The 19,488-nt window shown below is 47.7% G+C and overlaps 1 protein-coding gene and 1 non-coding gene across 2 annotated transcripts in view; one reads left to right on the top strand and one right to left on the bottom strand.

Annotated features, from left to right (window-relative positions):
- Window positions 1-19,488, bottom strand: part of Wdfy4 (WDFY family member 4) — a 274,084-nt gene that overhangs the window by 137,296 nt on the left and 117,300 nt on the right. The window contains exons 32-38 of the mRNA XM_004657842.2: window positions 16,359-16,562; window positions 15,592-15,710; window positions 14,070-14,217; window positions 12,411-12,649; window positions 10,707-10,825; window positions 8,778-8,963; window positions 6,248-6,384 (exon numbers count right to left, since the gene is read on the bottom strand). Coding sequence (XP_004657899.2) covers window positions 6,248-6,384; window positions 8,778-8,963; window positions 10,707-10,825; window positions 12,411-12,649; window positions 14,070-14,217; window positions 15,592-15,710; window positions 16,359-16,562 — 1,152 coding nt within the window. The remainder of the gene's footprint in view (window positions 1-6,247; window positions 6,385-8,777; window positions 8,964-10,706; window positions 10,826-12,410; window positions 12,650-14,069; window positions 14,218-15,591; window positions 15,711-16,358; window positions 16,563-19,488) is intronic.
- On the top strand, window positions 13,368-13,474 carry LOC123455917. Its single transcript, XR_006634214.1, has one exon. It is a non-coding gene; the product is annotated as a U6 spliceosomal RNA (small nuclear RNA).

Genomic DNA, 19,488 nt, shown 5'->3' with positions numbered 1-19,488 from the left:
ACTGCAGTTATGGACCACGTAACAACATTAGGATCAGCCAGAGACTGTATGTACGGCTGTGATTCCACAAAATAATAACGAAGTGCAGCATTTCCATCACTCAGTGACATCACATTCATCCTGACATTATATTACCACACAGTGCTCACATGGTTGTGGTAATGCCTGAGGAAACAAATCAACTGAGCTGCCCGTATTATAAAAGTACAGTGCATGAAATTTATGCTGAGTAAATGACACTTGATAATTATCACAAGCAACTAACTACATGATGAGTGTATGCATTCACTGTACTAACGTCTATTTTTTTTTTTTTTGAGGCAAGCCCAACAGACTGCCTTTTTTATTTGCGAATGAGAGAAAGGGAGAACAGGCATGTCAGGGTCTCCAGCCACTGCAATCAAACCCCAGAGACATGTGTGCATGTGCCAACTTGTGTGCTTGCATCAGTTTGTGTGCCTGGCTTATGTGGGACCTGGAGAGTCAAACATGAGTCCTTCAAGTGCCTTACCTGCTAAGCCATCTCTCCAGCCCACGTCCTAACCTTCTGGGCCTATCTGGAGTGTACTCCGAGTCCTTATTTCAAAACTTAGTGGCCTACAAACAGTGTGCCGTCCTACATCAGCACCAGCCTCAGAGATCGCGTACTGATCGTTTGAGACGCAATTCATTCGCCAAGACGACACTACAGGGCTAACTTGGCCTCTTGTCTGACAGGTCTGGTCCGTGTTTCTTCTGCCCTTGCACTTTCTCAGTAACTGAAGCACCTTCAGCTCATCAGCCTTATCATATGACGCAGACCGAGAAAACGAGACCGAGATGTTTGTGTAAGAGGATGACACCAGCAGCAGGAGGGACCCAGTAGGCCCTGACTCAAGCGCTGAGCCTTATCACCAGGCCAGAAGCGTGACGCCAGAACGTTTACGCAAGACAATCACAGTATCGACAGAAGGAACTCAGTGTTCCCGAGCTAAGTCAACTGCTCGTTAGCCGACAGCCTCCAGGTCAGAATGCTTGCACACAAAAATAAAAACATCTTTTGAAACCATGCCCATGACCAGGGGACAATTACCAAACGTTAGGCCCTAACCCAGAGTCATTAAAAGCCTGCTACTTCCTTTGTTCAAATAAGGAGCCTGGTTCCTTCTGATCATTGCTGGGTTCCTTTGGCTTCAGTCAGCTGATATGAGATCCTATAACAAAGGGGCTTTGCTTGTCTTCTTTGTAACATGTAGGGGTTTTCTCATGTCTGCTCCATGAGGTATTGTCATCTGTCATCAAAATGAATCTATGGTGGCATTACTTACCACAGTCACCAAAGCCAATGGACTGGACAGATGGCTCAGCAGTTAAGGCACTTGCCTGCAAAGCCTAAGGACCCAGGCTCGATTCCCCAGGACCCACATAAAGCCAGTTGCACAAGGTGGTGCATGCATCTGGAGTTAATGTGCAGTGGCTGCAGGCCCTGGCATATCCGTTCTATCTCTCTTGACTGTCTCTCTTCTCGCTCATTGTCTCTGCTTGCAAATAAATAAATACATAAATAAACAAATGAGAAATTCAAGACCCCACTTAGCAAAAGGTTTTAGTAATAGTGTTTATACCAGCAAACATTTAAACTAACTCTTCCGAGCGTCTATTTATGGGGGTTTGTAGCTTAGCATGGATGTGACCCTACTTAAGTATATCTTCCCATGATTTTTTCCACCATCAAACACAACCACGCTTTCCACTAAGATAGGATTGCAATTTCCCATAAGGTCTGTATGTTCATGTTTCCTGAGTCTTTCCTCAGGTTTTCAATGTCATTGTCTCTCTACCCTCTTTATCTCCTAACTCATGGACACAACGTGGCTATCCTACCCTTCTACCATGCCTGTGAGTACTCTGCTCCTGAATTTTTTCAAAGTCCTTAGGGATCTTAACTTTCTCCCAAATTTAGGCCACCTGCTCCAAAATATGTCTATTAAAGTCACACTCATTTCCTGGGGAAGACCTCTCTTCCCCGTAATCATTGGGTTATATCTGCTGTATGCTTAAGTAATGATATTCAGTGTGACATCCTTATCAATTACAGGCTTTTTAAAATTCCCTAAGAGCTCTTAAACATTGCTGACAATGTTTTGCAACAGAACATCTGAGAATTCTGACTTGTTTTTGTCATTGCATTTTTATTTTCTCAGCCCCTACTCCATGCCAGAAATCGTGCTCTCTTTGTTTCAAAGTCCATTCTGATTGTCACTCTTGGGTTCTTTTGGTCATAAATTCATCCTAGGGGAGTGAAACCTGAGGCTTGTACACAGCGGTATTCACCCGCAAACACATAGGGACAAGACATTAAACCAGAGTGGTAGTGTCCCTAGTAGAGTCCATTCTCTTCTTTCCTGGCTCAGCCTCAGCAAGACCTTTGGCCCCACCCCTGCAGGGGACAAGCAGAAACCCACCAGCAAGGGACCCCAAGGACCACTGTATCATTCTCCTGACCGCCAACACCTTTCAGTTCCACACACTTGCTTGCTCTTGTACAGTGGCTACTTTAGTTTAATGATTTCTTTGAGGAGCAAAAGGGCATACAAAAACAGTTAAGGATGCAGTGACAGGATGTCTGAGATGTTTCTTCGGAAATCTTTAGTGTGTAGGAAAGATGGGCAGGAACAGGAAGGAGAGGAGGCTGACCAGGAGTTGAAAGGTGCTCGAGTGATGAATTGATACAGAAGGGATTCACTGTTATGCCTCCTTCTATCTCTGTGTACATTTCAAAATTTCCGCGAGGGTTTCTTTTAAAGAGACAAGGAGAGAAGTGCTCAGGTGCCACTTCATTGTCCAACGCCCTCAGCAAGGAGGTTGCTCCACAGTGTTGTCACTGATTTGCTGGTCTGAGTGAGCAGCTTATGGTTGGCCGGAAGCAGGGCTGCTCTAGGGGAGCAGTGGGCCTGGCGTGCGATCAGGGAAGGAGCCGATGACAGATGGGCTGAGGATGGCAGACCCACAGGCACCTTCCCACACAAGTGCCTTGCCCTGCTGCTGGTCTCATAGGGGTGCTGGTGTATCTGGTGTGTTCTAGGCCAGGAGCATTGTCTTGAGGACCACAGTGACACGGGGGGCAAAGGACTAGTGCTTTCCTGCAATTGCCAGGGCAGAAGTAAAAGTGATATAAAAAGCTCCTCTTTGGTATTTAAGTGACACCAGTATAACAGACTCAGACGTCACTTGTCTTCCAGTGCCCCCATAGGAATCCTCACACAACCCTTCTTCCTTCCTTGCACGGGCCATTTCAGCTTTCTACTATGCTACTGGAAACAGAAACTAAAGATTGTCCAGCTCCTTCCCAAGCGATGGAGATGTGGTGGGCACCGGGTAAGCCCTCTGCAGAGTGTCTTCCATCACAAGACCCCCAAGCTCGGATGGGTGGCAGGTAGAAGGCCTTCCTCCTCGGGTGGGACCCTCATCGCCTCACACAGGAAGCTGTGCACAGGTGGGCAGCATACGCTGACTCTCAGAAAGAGAGTGGGGAGAAAGCTGGCTCACACTTCACCTGACAACAATGGGTCGGGGCTGTGTGTGTGCCCAGAGCCAGAAGTGGCCCCGTACTCTTGCCCCCACATCCTCGGACTCCCATCTTCCTCGATCACCAAAGGTCCACAGAATCTTCTAAACTACATAGCTCCCACGCCCTGGGCTTCCTCTCTTCGCAGCGCCAGTTCCTTTGGTCTTGGTGAGCTGCTTCTGTCACACACGCCAACCCTGAGCAGCACAATTTTCCTATGTGTTCTTTGATATTGGATACTCCAGCCACTGCTGCTGCAGCCCACCCCCATCTCCCACCGGAACCATGGTAGAGCTCTCACCAGCCTGCTGACCCTTAACCTGACCTGTGAGAGCAGCACCAGGCCACCCTCGTGTTTCAACATCTTCCTTGTGGGCATGTCCGTCACAGGCCACGCATGTAACTCTCCTCTGACCTGGCACTCGTCAGCCGACGCTGGTGCCTATCTTGCCCCTGCAGTTCCCCTGGCCCTCTCCTGCCTGCCAGCTCTGCCCTGCACTGCTTTCTGAGCCCATCCCTCCATCCTCAGACCTAACGCAACCTCTTCCGTGGCCAGCCCTCATCACCTGGACACTCCCTTCCTGTTGGTAATCCTTTTCTCGTCATGCTCCCACGCGAGCAGATGCTGACACGCCCTATACTTGAAAGAGTTTTAGAACTGCGGAAGAATTGGAAAAACAATACAGAGCATTCCCCTCCTCGACTGACTTCTCAGGATATAAATGAGCACAGAACACTGTCATGGTGCAGCTGCCAAAAAAAAAAAAAAAAAAAAAAAATTAAAAGTCAGCCATCGCTGCTGATGTCTGGAATGGCTTCAACATGAAATGTCCCCCACAGGTTATCTGTGTCGAATTCTTGGTTCCCAGCTAGTGGAACTATTCTGAGATGTTTTCAACACTTTAAGAAGTGAGGACAGCTCTCCTTCACCACATATTCTTGCCACCATGATGTTCTTCCCAAGAAACATGGCCCAAGCCACCACAGACTGAACCCTCGGACACCATGAACCGCAGTAAGTCCTTCCTCCCACACGGTGTCTCTCTCTCAGGGGTTCTGTCACAGCAAAGAGAAAGGTCACTTTTCAACTTGTTTTTAATCAAAGACATCTGGCTAGGTGCTTTTGCCTATGAGCTAGCATGTCAGTAGACAGTCTCATGCCCTGTATTCTGGAATGGTCTTAGGTGCACAGTAGAGGCATAAGGTGAGTGCCTACAGATAGATAGAAGGCTGTCCATCCAGCCCTCGCCCAACATCTCAGGATGTAAATGAACACAGTACATTGTCAGGGCTCATCTATCAAAGCCAAAAAAAAAAAAAAAAAGAAAAGTCAACAATAGCACTAGCATTTTGTACAAAGTTGAACAGTTAGGCAAAGCCACATTCCCTGTTGTTTGGGCCGGCTAAAGTACACGCCTAGATTTCTCCACGCAGAGGGTGAACCTGGTAGGGTGGCTTTCAGAATGCCCTAAACTGGCTTTGGGTGAGTTCAAGGGAACCTAATTAGTCAGCTGCTGCCCACCAAGACTGACTCTCAGCTTTCACCATGCGGGAGATGGTGACATCATGAGTTAATCCCAGGTGACTGTGATGGGGCCAGAGAAGAAGGGCAGAGAAATAACATGTATCAAAATAAATAACAACTATCAAATTCATCCTCACTCGAAGTGCATCTCGCCTGTCAAGAAGAACACATACTCTACTGGAAAGGAAGATAGGTAAGAGGAATTATGAATCCTACATCATATGTCTCACTCCCAGGAACAATTTCTCAGTGCTATGGAGCTGTCAGCATTGACATGATAAGGAATAGCACCATATGAATAATGCTTCCTCCAGTACCAATTCCTTTAATTACAAGCCTCTTCTTTCCAGAAGAGAGACAGAAGATACGAAAACACCAATTTCATGCACTTGTGCCTGAATAATGTCTCCATGCTGCTTTTTCCAGATGGCGACCTCCTCACTGGAGGGACTAATGATGTGGGCATATTTAGGGAAAAACCAATAACGGAGTCTTTAACCTTCAACAACAAAAAGCGTGTTGTACAAAATGTTCCTTGGGATACATTAGAAAATATCAATTACATTGCTCACTGAGGTGTAATCAGCTGTAATAATCAAAATTAATTTTTAAAAATAATTAAACAGACCCCAGGGCAAATAGTTGATGTTCTTCTCCTATGACATCACAGTGTGCACATGTACCTGAGAACTTGTGCCTGCTGGTGGCAACAAAGGCAGCTCGGAGATGAGTGATGAACGCGGGGTCTGAAGGCTGGTGAGTTTCACCTCAGCGCAAGAAGGGGGAGCGTGTCACTCCCTCCTTCCAGAACCTCCCAAGCCCATTCATTAAGAGCCTGACCTATGGCAAGTTCTGTGCCCGGCCCACACTGAGTTGACCATATAGAATGCTGCTAAGCAAAGGCACAGATAGCTTTTAAAACTGAAACAGGTTCCCCTTCATTTCAAAAGAACTAATTTATCTTCTAAATTGCAAATATGCCTGGCATGGAAGAGGGCCCAGAACCACTTCAAGTGAAAGCTAGCCTCAACCAGACCCATGCACACCTTTAAGCGCTCACAGAAGGGGCATTAGAGCATGCCAGCAACAGTCAGCAGAGAGGAGCTATGACTCGTGGGGTTTGATGCAGGTGCCCGGGACCTCTCTAAAGATAACTCTAAGGCGTCAGGGCTCACCTCCACTTTACACTCGGGGTCCTTGGCCTGTCTCCCAGGCATTAGTTTCATGGCTGAAGACAGGCTCCCACTCCATGAAGTGACTTTGCTGTGGTGTGTGACACCCGAGCGACTGGCCAGTGACTTCTTCTCAGATGCTGGGGACAGGGAAGGAAAGAACGTCAGAGATGAGGTCAGAAGGAGCCCACACCATTTCCAGCTGGCTTGACTGTCACAGGACCTGCTAGGAATCTGACTACAGTATGCCTGTAGGTGCCCTCTGCCATCTTCTGATGGTCCCTCAACTGAGAAACATGGTGTGGGCTGTGGTGTCTCCAGACCTGACCAAAACTTCAAGCTCTAGGGAGTGCTGGCGCACAGAGAGGAACAGAATGAGTTAGCTAGAGCAACTGACCCTCTGTGTTCTCATAATGTGAAACGCGGATGATGGTATTGAAACCCAGTGAGTGGGCTCACAGGACCTGGAATGTAGAACATGTTTACTAGATAGCTGTTAGTCAAAGAGCACTTCTAAGGCTATCTTCCCATTTTATTTCTCAGAGAATCTGATACTTTGACTTCAGATTACACATGTATGTACACAGGTGTTTCTATTGCGTGAATACGCTCCCTTCAAAATTCATGGTGAATACCATCCCCAATATGGTGCTACTAAGAGGTAAGGCCTTCAGGAAAGTGATTAAGTCATGAGGGCTGTTGTGTAGCAAAATTCCTCTGTCTTGAAAGCAATAAACAAGTATTGCCAGCTCTCTCAAAAGTTGCTGGGACAGGGCTGGAGAGATGGCTTAGTGGTTAAGCATTTGCCTGCAAAGCCAAAGGATCCAGGTTCGACTCTCTAGGACCAACGTAAGCAAGATGCACAAGGGGGCATGTGCATCTGGAGTTCGTTTGCAGTGGCTGAAGGCCCTAGTGTGCCCATTCTCTCCCTCTCCCCCCCTCCCCCTCCCTCCCCCCCCTCGCTTTTTCTCTCAGATAAATAAGTAAATAAGATATATTTTTTTAAAAAGCTACTGGGACAACTCACGAGACAAGACATGCGGAAGGGACATCAGAACTCCACCCGAGATCTCAGGTGCCCCCAATATTAGCTGTATGCAATGATGCGTGACGTCTCGTGACCACAGCCATATATAGAAGGTTAAAATCAAGGAACAATGAGCTCCAGCAAGGTGTTTTCTTTGGAGTCTGCATGCTCTGTTAGTAAGCTCTCACCTGTAAATGCTCCCCCCACCAATAAACCCATTGGTTCAATGAACTAGTATTGGTACAATGGTACTTTGTTTTGCCATCAAGGCTCTATTTGTGGTGAGGATGTGTGTTCACATCTCCCCAGGGAAAAAGTTCCTGTGTCAAGGGCACTGGCGTTATGGATGGATTAATGCCTCATAAAGAAGCTGAAGGAAACAAACTCAGGCAGTCTTTACCCCTCGGCTCCTTGCTCTAGATGAGGACACAACATTCCAAGCCCACTGCAACAAAGCCTATCTTGGAAGCGGAGAGACTCCGTCACCAGACAGAGAATCTGCTAGCACCTAGATCTTGGACTTCCCAGCCTCCAGACTGGGGAGGAAATCCACTCCTGTGGTGTTTTGTTCAAGCAGCTCAAATGGACACAGATGCATACACATGTTCCAAGCCAATTTGGGAGGTCAGTCAGATAAGAGTTCTGTGCCTCTGGTCCAAGGCAATACCCATTGGAAATAGCTAACTCTTCAGACTATGAATTTTGTGATGCTGAAAGATTTAAACAAGTCTATGAGCTTTGAGGCTGTCACCTCCAAAGCAAAGTTAAAAATCTCACTGCTACAACTGCACTGACAACTGTAAAAATGAAAAGGGTGGTCATTGTCACATTGATATTTTGGGAATGGGGATGGGGCTGGAGAGATGGCTAAGCGGTTAAGGCGCTTGCCTGCAAATCTATGGACCCATGTTTGATCTCTCTCTCCAGATCCCACATAAGCCAGACGCACAAAGGTGAGGCAAGCGCAGTGCCTCACGTTCCCACTAGATGGCACAAGCGACTGGAGTTCAATTGCAGTGGCTGAGGCCCTGGTGTGCCAATTCTCTCTATCTTCCTCTCGCCTCTCTCATTCTTTCTCTCTAAAATTAAAAATAAAGAAAACAATTTTGGGGATAAAAATATTTACTTCATGAAGTCATAGGGCATAATCTGAAAATCGAGGTCATTGCATATCTTGGGGCACAGTTTCAAATGTAGTAAGTGAACATCAGGGAAGGATCTACAAGTCTCCTAAGCCTAAAACAGCCCTGAACTAGTGGCCTGCCCCTCTAAGATGGCCTGCCCCTCTAAGATACTACTGCAAGCTGCCTGCTTGGCAGACATTTTGAGCATTCATTCTTTGTGATGAGAGGATGCAAGAGGTTTGGGGGATGTACAGCAAGTCCACCAAATGGATGCGATAAAGAGTCTGGCTAGGAAAGGCTCTGGGTTCTGAGTGGAAGCTTGGGGAACCTGGCTTACTGAGACCTAACCATTTTCATTCCCTGGGCCTCAGTGGACAGAGACCTAAATAATGGTGCCAGGCCTTGTCCAGCGTCTCCTCCCAGAGTGGTGTGACCTCTTCGATCCTCACTTCACTCTCTCCGGCCTTCACAGAGAGATCAATCTTGAAGGTGTCCTCCAGTGTTTGCCGCCTCTGAGCCACGAGCTGCTGCCAGAGAGCCTGCACTGACTTCTGGATGCTGTGCTGGACTAGTGAGGAGAGAGAGAGAGAGAGCACACAGCGCAGTCAGAACGGCTCCAGTTATCCCACACAGGGCCAGGAGATGGCCTGTCACATCTCAATGTTTTGAATATCACCCCCAACTTCACAAGCTTTGCCAGCAGTCAGTATATAAAGCCACAATGATACCATTATCCACACAAGCTGGCTTCTCCCCACCTATAACTATATGCCGCCACTTACCTGCCTGTTATGCCTAGGTTCTGGAAAATGAAATGGATGTGACTAGGGAGTCTCCTACTTTTCCCCACTCCCTACTTCTGTCAGAGACAGGAGGCATCACTTGTGTGACTTCCAAACATTCTTTTTATTTTAACAAACTCTGGGTCATTAGGTTTTGCAGGAAAGTGCCTTAACCATTGAGCTGTATCTCCAACCCCGACTTCCCAACTTTCTCATACATGTTAGTCTCTCTTGGGAATGGACTCCCAAATGAAAGGCTAAGCCCAAGGCCTCAGAACCTGATCTGGTCTACTCTCCTAACCCTGGATCTCCACCTCCCAGCCTCTTCCTATCTCAGCACCCTGACTTCTCTTAGATCCGAAGAGGATTAGAAGCCAGCTCTGTCTGCCAAGCCCAGGCCCATGGTTCCCTGGACTCTACATTAATCTCCTCTGACCTTGGTCCATGTCCCTTCTTGGGTTCTGGTCTCCCCAAGTCTGTTTTTCTTATCCAAGAAGGATGGTCACTGCCCAGTCCACATCAAGAGTGGGACCACTTGGACTGCAGAGATGGCTTAGCACTTAAGGTGCTTACCTGAGAAGCCTAAGAACTCATGTTCGACTCTCCAGGTCCCACGTAAGCTAGATGTACAGTGATGCAAGTGTGCAAGGTCGCACATGTGCACAAGGGGGCACATGCATCTGGAGTACGATTGCGGTGGCTGGAGGCCCTGGTGTGCCAATTCTTTTTCTCTTTATCTCTCCCTTTCTTTCTCTCTCTCCCTCTCTTCCCCTCTCCCTTTCCCTCTTGCTCTCTCACACATGAGAAAAGGCCAGTGTGTTGGGCCATTCATGCTATCATTGACACCATGTCAGTATAACTTTAAACTTTAAAGCCACAAGCTTTATAAACCCTAAAGACTGTGGGAGCTTATTTAACCAGAATATAGATGTACTTTTACCTGTCATTTTATATCATAAAGTATCAGAAAGTAAGAGGCACAGTCTTCAAGACAAGTGGAACAAAAGCCATTGAAACTTGGGCTTCCTGGACAGAAACAAAAACTCCATTCTCTTAAACATGTGGGCCTGAAATGTGTGTGTGTGTGTGTGTGTCCTTTTTAATTTAATTTGGCATCAATAAATTCAAAATAAGAGTCCTGTAGAAAGTAGTGCTTAAATACTCCATTCCCATTTTCTAAGGCACTGAGAGATAGCTGGGTGATGGTTTGCACAAGGTGAGGTGGCATGCCAGTTTCAACGTAGAGAGCCTGGGGATTGCAGTAATAGCCCAAACTCTGTCTCTGTCCATCCTTCCTTCCATCTCTTTCTGCTCCACTTCTAGCCTACAGGGATCAGCCCAGTACTGTTTCTACCAGGTCAACTTGCTACACTGCTTCCTCTCTAGGATTTTCCAGGCCCTTCCCTGGCCTTTGAAGACTTCCTTCATCGCATTTGTTTGTTTCACTTTGGAGAGATCAATGCAACCCTTGCAGGTGAGGCTCACGGACCACACCTCCCCCACAAAACACCCCCACAGACAAAGCTTACCATCACTCAAACTTGGGAGGTCTTCCTTTCTGTCTTTCACTTCTTCATTTGGGAAAAGAAAGACTTGATGATATGGAGTAATTCTGGGCTTGGGTTCCAATCCAAATCCTTCTGGGTAACTGGTAGGCAAGAAGTTTCTCACTGAAAACTCAAGTTCTCTTGGGGTCACTCCATGGTGCTTTATTAGAAATACTCGCCCTTCAAACTCAGTTCATATAGACATGGAAAATATAGGCATACAGTTATAGGTGGGGAGAAGCCAGCTTGTGTGGATAATGGTATCAGATTAAAGAGGACACATAACAATGCCTAGGGCAGATAATGTACAATGATGGCACATGCATAGTAGAGAAAACACCCCATTGTGCCCTGTCTTATGAAATTCTATTCATGTGCTTCCAGCAGATCACCTGAGCCCTCTCCTGGTTCCTTGTCATCAGAACTGGCTATTGATTTTTAACCAATTCCAAAGCATTGATATGACATTGACTTCAATACATAAAGCCAGGGTTGGCTACAAGGGTGTACTACCTGTATGACTGTGCAGGGTCCTAAACTTCGAAGAGCCCCATGCGTGGACTCTTGTCACCATCTTGAAATTTTTAGTAGTTTTCCAATGCACCTGTAATCACAGGACTCAGGTACACTGGAGGTTGAGGCAGGAGATTTGCCAAGTGTTCAAGGCCAGTTTGGTCTACATAATAATTTCCAAGCTAGCCTGGCTACAGAGTGAGATCCCATCTCAAAAAAAAAAAAGAAAGAAAGAACAGAGCAGAGTGTAGTGTCCACGATCCTCGTGTCCTCTTCACTCAACGCGCTTTCTCACTGAGATCGCAATGCTGCCAGGACTAGCCATGTCATGTAGTCTGACTATTCCCAATCTAAAAACTGGAGTTCAAAATGCTACAGATTTTCTGACCATCAACATGTGGAAAAGCCCACTCCTGACTCCATGTGGCAGATTCCAGACCCACCATGAGTAAATGAATAGTATGTACAAAATAACCTTCAGGCCATAAGTGAATAAGTGAATGTCGTGTTTAGTTCTGGCTTCTGTCCTCAATGTGGTACAGCATAGATATCCAAATATTGCAATGTCTAAAAAAAAAAATCAAAATCTGAAACGTGTCTGGTCCCAAGCATTTCGGATAGAGGAACAAGGCCCTTCTTCTGCATGATCCAGAGGACATGCAGCCCATGGAGGGAGAGCAAGCACGAAGGACTAATAACACAGCTTCAAACAGGACTTCCTGCAAGGGATTTTATGTACATAGATATTACTTGTGTTTATTAGACAAATGTGTTTATGGATATCATTTTGCATCTCACATATATACAATGTGTGGCTTTCTTCAGGGAAAAATTACTATATATTACTTAGCCTTATAATTTTTCCATACAGCTTGCATTTGTCAAATGTTAATGTTTCTGGAGTCTGATTATATTAAAAAAGCCAATGTGTTTATTTAATGTTGGCGTCTTGCCCACAAAAATTAAAACAATTAAATATATTGTAACTTAGAACTGTAGAAACAGGGTAAATGATCCGTTATGATTCTGATTACTCGGTCATGTGGACAGGTTTGGGGGTGACTTAGCATAGGATCAAGTTCACATGTCCCGACAAACAAAAAGTTTCTCTCCCTTATAGCGACCTCAATTCAGTGTCCCACGTCCATCGTGGAGCAGGACAGGCACCCTTACCTCCGTTCGTTGAGCAGCAGAAGGCAGTGCATGAGGCACAGGAGAAAGCTGACGTTGGAATTGTAGGTGGCAAAGACAATGTCCCAGTGCTCCTTCAGAAAGTCCAGGATGCTGAGGAGTCCAAGACATTCAGACAGGGACTGCTGGGGCTTGGAGAGGCAGTAGAGAATGGCTTTATTTAAACTGCTGTACAAAGCACTGATGACAGTGTCCCTTTGAGGAGATGTGTTCTCAATGACCTGTCATTAAAATAAGACACACACATACTGAGGAACAACTTAGCAACAATACATACTTGACCCACTTTGCCTCAAAAGCAATGCAATCCAAAAACAAAAGTGATGTCAGGGCTGGGGAAATGGCTCAGCAGTTCAAGCACTTGCCTTGCAAAGCATAACGATGCGGGTCCAATTCCCCAATAGTCACCTGAAACCAGATGTGCAAAGTAGCGCATGCTTCTGGACTTTGTTTGCATTGGCAAGAGATTCTGGTGCTCCCATTCTCTCTCTCTCCCTCTCTCTCTCTCTCTCTTTCTCTCTCATCTCTCTCCCCTCACAAATAAATAACAACATTTAAAAAGTGACATAATCTAAAAAGCAAATGGCACTAATTTCTTCTATCACTGAGCATGGGCTAAGAGTCCTACCTCAATTTCTAGAAGAATTTCCCTCTCTTTCTCAAATAAATACTACTACTGCTTATTATTATTGTTATTTGATTTTTCAAGGTAGGTCTCAGAATTCACTGTGTAGTCTCAGGCTGGTCTTGAGCTCACAGCAATCCTCCTACCTCTGCCTCCCGAGTGCTGGGATTAAAGGTGCGCCCCAGCACACCCAGCTGACTTTTATTTTTTTATGCACAAAGATTACAGGTGGAAGTAGATACTAAGGAAGAAAATGAAATAAACCCATTGGAGAAAAATGGTCTATGTAGATAAGGAATCAAAATAATTAAGGTGTGCTCGCTTCGGCAGCACATATACTAAAATTGGAACGATACAGAGAAGATTAGCATGGCCCCTGCGCAAGGATGACACGCATATTCGTGAACCGTTCCATATTTTTTATAAAAAAAATAATAATAATAATAATTAAGGTTATGCCAACAAACCAAGTAAAAGATAAAAATATCTCATGTACATCTGTGCAAATCTTCAATAAAAATGTTTGTTTTGTTTGTTTTTGTGGGTTTTTTTTTTTTTTTTTGAGGTAGGGTCTCACTCTAGTCCAGGCAGACCTGGAATTCACTATGTAGTCTCAGGGTGGCCACAAACTCACGGCAATCCTCCTACCTCTGTCTCCCGAGTGCTGGGATTAAAGGCATGCGCCACCACGACCAGCTGTTTTTGTGTCTTTAAGCTGCTGTGGTTCACAGTTAAGGCCCTGGAGGTCAGGGGAGGCCAGGTGCTCCGGCAGGGAGCTCCAAGTCACTGAGGAAAATCCCACTTGGCCTGAGGGACAGTTCCACAGGGCATGTACTAACTAGCTGTCTACGTTTTGAGGGGAATCCTCCTTCCTGCCCTGGATCTTGTTGTCTATTTCAGCTCCTGCACAAAAGATCCAGCCACACCAAGGGCCAACCTCCAGGAGCAGGTCAGGAAGATGCCCTCTGTCCATCCGCAGGAGGTTTCTCACCAGTCTACCAGCCCCGGTTTCTTACCACTATGATGTGCTCTGTGATGAAGAGAAGGATGTGTCTGGCGTCTGCTGAGAACATCCCACTGTGCAGCTTCTCCACCAGCTTCTGGGTGAAGTAGGAAATGTTTGCAAGGGGAGCAAACGTAGCAGCTTCTGTGTTCGGCTCCTTACTGCCTGGGTGGGGTGAGGAGACAGGAAGATGAGAGTCTAGATGGGCATCTGTACACCGCAGTGGTCAAGGCCCTCATAGTAACCAGTCCCAGGCACTTGCCGGCGCTGGAGCTCCAAAGATGGAGTCCCTGGTAGATGTGGGGGGGACACGTGTGCATTCAAAACAAAATTGATCTTGGGCTGGAGAGGTGGCTGAGTGGCTAAGGCGTTTGCCTGCAAAGCCAAAGGACCTCGGTTTGATTCCCCAGGACCCATGTAAGCCAGATGTTCAAGGTGGCCCATGCATCTGGAGTTTCTTTGCAGTGGCCAGAGGCCCTGGCATGCCCATTCTCTCTCTATCTGCCTCTCTTTCTCCCTTTGTCTTCCTTCCTCTCTCTCTCTCTCTCTCTCTCTCTCTCTCTGTCTGCCTCCCTCTCTCTCAAATAAATACATAAAAACAAAATATTAAATTGATCTTGATAACTTGTCAGTGACGTAAAACAAGGAATGAGAAAACAAGCAAGGGGCATGCTTCTTCCACTGAGTCTTTGAGATGAAAATGGGAAGTGAATGACCAAGACAGATGAGAAAAGAACCTCAGGCCATGCCGCCACGTTGGACAGAGTGCACAGCCAACAACATGAAACCTCCACTGGCAAACCCACAGAGATGGCCCGAGCTTGCGGAGGTCTCAGCTAATCTCTAGAATCACCCCCAAGTTACTCTTCACTGTCAGCTCAAGCGGGGGCTCCCTGTCCCCGTCACGCTGGCAGCGATGGCGCCAAGACCAGCACTGGGTTGCTATGCCAACACTCTCCCCTATCCTACCCTCTAGACACTAACAGAAAGACCACATGCCAGCTTTCCACACTCTGTGGCAAGGAAAAGTCCTAAAGACGTCTACATCACTAAGGAGTACCTTGGCTCAAAAACCACAGGAGGGGCCCTGGTTTGTTAAGCTCAGCAACACTCTGAAACTAAGGTCTCAGGTGCTGAGGGACAATGGCAGCGGCTTCATCTAGTCATTCAACAGACTTCTCCTGAGTCTTTCAGTGCAGTCGTATAGGTACAAGGCATCAGACACCCAGCAGAGGGATGTTAAATTCCAGTTGTTCTGCCACCCCATGAAGAAGAGTCACATCGCCGATGAAGCTAGAGAGCGGCGATTTACCCCAGGGCACAGAGGAGTTTCTGTCTCCAGGGAGAAAAAAAAAAACACCAAAAATGTGGCCCAGAGACAATAGAAGTGTCAAGGAAAGTATCAAACGTTCACCTACCCCAGACATGAGCAGGGGTCAATGCACCCTTGTCACAGACGCAGGGAGGGATGGACACCTATGAAAGGGCGGCACCCCATGGCTGGGGTCGGGAACAGGAGGAACCACTGTCGCCACTCACCTCCAAGGGTGGACGCACTGCCTCCGCTCGTCGTGTGGAAGATTTCCATGGTGGAAAGCAGGACCTCAGACTGGAAGTCTTGCCTCTGCTGGCTGGTGGCGCTGTCCAGAGGGGTCTGAAAACACAGCCCAGGACTGAGTCAGCAGCCACCTGGACGTCACATCCCCTCAGTGCCCACCTCCCCTTGCCTGGCAGGTCCTTAATCCTGCAGCTGCTATGAACCAGGGCTGGTAGTTGACCATAACTGCTTTTCTCTGGGACAATATCCTCCACTGACCAAGATGTCCCTCCGGGAGGTAATGCTCACTTCCAAGGTAAAGAGGCAAATGGGGGTGGGGGCACAGCCAATGGTCACCTGGCAGGTACCTCAAGGTAAAGTGAACTCTAGAGACACAAACAGCATGCCTCAGCTGCAAGGGACCAGGCTCTGGCTGAGACCATGCCTGGAATAGCTGCTGGCCCTGCCTTTTGTTTCCCTCTCTCTCACGTTGCACTCCCCATTAACTCTACCCCCCCCCAACCACTTTCACAAAATCCTACCTCAGCCTTTATTTCTAAGGATCCCACCCTTGACCAACTAGTCAGCTGTCAGTTTTGCCCAGGTGAAGTTCACAGACCCCAGCCCACACCACTGCAGTCCTAGGAGCTGCCACTGGTCAGCTGGCTTCCTCAAGTCTGCGTGCCTCCTGTCCCCATGGTCCCAAGCCCTCCTCCCCGACCCGCTCTCACTGCCCAAGGCCCGGCAAATTCCTTTCCAACTTACCTCTAGGAGCACCTCCAGTAGCAGCCACTGCTTGGGGCAGGATGCTCCAAGCAGAAGCTCCCTCAAGAGGATCTGTATGAACTCCCTCAGCTGCCTCCGGGCCGGATGGGCCTTGACAGGAGCCTGGACTCCCTCTGTAGCGCTGCTGGTTTCAGCCATGGCCCCAGGACTGCTGGTGCTCCTGGTGGACTCGACCGCAGTCCCCTTGAAGACAAGAGACCCAACGCATGAGGCGAGGCCTGCCCGGAGGCCCTTGCCCATTGCCCTGGCACAGGTGTGAGCAGCATTCTCATCGTGCCATCGGTGCACTTGGAAATGACACGGCAGAAGCATAAGATCTGCCTACTGAATGTAAGGGGACCACTGCTGTCTGGGGTGCCCTTTCAGAACCCAAGTTCAGTATTTTCCAAAGAAGCTGAGCCGCTGAGTCAAAAGGCCAGCGATGAGATCGAGTGTGCTGGGGACTCGTCATTTCACTCCCACTGTCTTGTCAGAAACCACTAAGAAAAAGATCTCATGGGGCATGTGGGAATGGGACGGGAGAATAATGAGCGTGGTGGTGCCTCTCCAGCTTCCTCCCACAGAGACCCTGCTGGTGTGGTCAGCCAGCACCCACAGATGAGAAGGAAGGAGAGACAGATCCAAACCTCTCAAGTGCTTTGGCACTCACATTCTCACTGAAGGTGTTTTAAACGTTGGGAGATAGAGGAGACAAGGGTCATTCTCCCAGATAGCCCAGCAGGCCAAATGAAACATCCAAGGACACGCGGCCAGGGACGCCTGACTCCTGCCCCATGAACTTTTCATGTGCCTTCATCTGTTGGCACCTCCCTTTGCTCATTCATAAAATTAATGCAGCCGTTCTTAATTAAGCCATAAAATGAATTTAATGGCACCTAGGGAGGTGATGACTGCATTAATTAGCTCCTCGCGGCCTTGACTGGAAAGATGCCATATAAATTCACAGCAAATCGAAGGCTTTTGGCTGACAGCCACCTGTGTGAGGAGGGTCTGTCACGTTCTCTGTGACAAAGGCCTGGTGGAGCTGAGTGGACTTGGAGCTGGAAGACGTGAGGAGATGCTATGTGTTCCAATGCCTTGGAATTGGAACCAGACGCCTTAAAACAGATCCTGGTGTGCTCGCTGGCTAGAGAGATGACTTTGAAGATGGGGGGGGGCTCCCCTTCATTCTCCCTTCCCGGGTGGGTCTGGTGACTGTGCAGAAGGAGGATCCTGGGTCATGATGTGTTTGGCTCACCCTAGCTCAGCAGTTGTCGAGGCTAGCCTCAGGCATAGGGGCCCAAGGTGAGCGCCAGGTTGCAACATCAAGCAAAAGATTTCAGGTCCCCCGCTCCCTGCCTAGGAGCTGCTGGGTGAATGACAAGGGTAGCCTACAGGACTGTCCTTTGCCCTGCCTGGCCCAGGAAGCCTAGACCTTGAGTGTGGGTTGCCCCCAGCTACAGTAAGCCAGGCCTTTATTTATTTAGTTTTGTTCTTTCCTGGCTGTTTTTACTCTTTTTCTTTTCTAATGAGTTACTTGAGTTGAGAGGAATTCATCAAATCTTTTCAGAACTATTCGGTCCTTGTCACAAATCTCCCAGCCTTTATACTTCAGTCTTTCTATTAAAACCAAAGTATTCTTGTCCATCAGCATCCATCGAGGACTGCTCCTAGGACACCAAACTCCTCAGCCACTCAAATCCCTTAGGCAAGATGGCAGACTAGGGCTGGAGAGGCGGCTTAGCGGTTAAGGCGCCTGCCTGTGAAGCCTAAGGACCCATGTTTGATTCTCCAGCTCCCACATAAGCTAGATGCACAAAGGTGAGGCAAGTGCAAAGTCACACATGCCCATTAGGTGGCGCAATAGTCTAGAATTAGATTGCAATGGCTGAGGCCCTGACATGCCAATTCTCTCTGTGTCTCTCTGTCTCTTTCTCTCCCTCTCTCTCAATCTCTCTAAAAAAAAAATAAGATGACAGAATATTTGCAAGGAGTCTGCCCACATCCTCCCTACACTTCACACCTTCCATAGATAATTATGGTTATCAAACAGTGTCAGTACCATGGAAACTGTTGTATTGTTTGGGGAATGACAACGATAAACAAAGTCAGTGCATTTTCAGGACAAAGATATGTTTAAGAATATCTTCTATCTGCGGCTGAGAGAAGTGGTAAATGCAAAGCCCATGAAGACAGAGGGCTGGTTATATTCCCTAATCTTATTTAGTTATTTACTTTAGGTTAAGCTGACCATAATAGAAAGGGGATGAGAGAAAGTGATTATTTCGTTCCTGGCGCCGTCATTTATTAATCCCAGGAAGTATGGTATATCTTAATCTCTCCACTACTTGGTAAGATGGGTCTGACCGCCCCCACCCCCAGGACAATGAGTGCAAATTTTGTCTCTGAGTCTCGGTATCCTCTTGCAGACATGACATCAGAGTTACACAAAATTCCAGGCTCAGGCTGGTGAGCAGAAGGTTCGGAAGATGGATATGGTCCCCATATACACAGCCTGGCAAAGACACGTCCCTCACCCAGCCTGTCACTGGGCACAGGGATGACAAGTACCACTGCATCCCACTGCCTGCCTTTCAGCTACGTTCCCCTAGCTACGGTAACTGATACGCACATAGGCATCACTCCCCTCTGCTCTGCTTCCTAACCCAGCAAGCAGGGGACGGGACGGATACATGGATGTCTGCCCTTATTCCTGCTACACTTGACCCCCCGCTTTCTCCTTCTGGCTTTCATCTCCCCACTGCTACTGGCTCACCTGAGTCCCACAGGACTGTGACTCAGCCCCCCTTTGACATGCTAGGACTGGCTCTTGGTCTCAATCTCACATCTTCCTTAAAGGCCCAGCTCTAACCCCTCAGCGTGCAAGACCCAAAAAACCCCAGTCCTCAGATTCAAGCAGGCTGCCAGTTCTCTCTCCTCTTGGCTTGTCTGGCTCTGGGCTGGGCCTTCACAGACTCACTGCCTGGAAGAAGATCCAAATTTTATCCTGAGGGGTATGTAGATAGAAGGGTTCTGAGAACAAGAAGTCTAAGCAGGAGAGCAGTGGGCTGTCCATCCCTGGTCTGGGATCCAGGTGGCAGGTTCCCTCCATGACATGAGCTTCCCTTCC

Source organism: Jaculus jaculus, chromosome 18 (genome assembly GCF_020740685.1).
Source record: "Jaculus jaculus isolate mJacJac1 chromosome 18, mJacJac1.mat.Y.cur, whole genome shotgun sequence".
Taxonomy (NCBI): domain Eukaryota; kingdom Metazoa; phylum Chordata; class Mammalia; order Rodentia; family Dipodidae; genus Jaculus; species Jaculus jaculus.
This window is presented reverse-complemented; position numbering and strand designations above follow the sequence as displayed.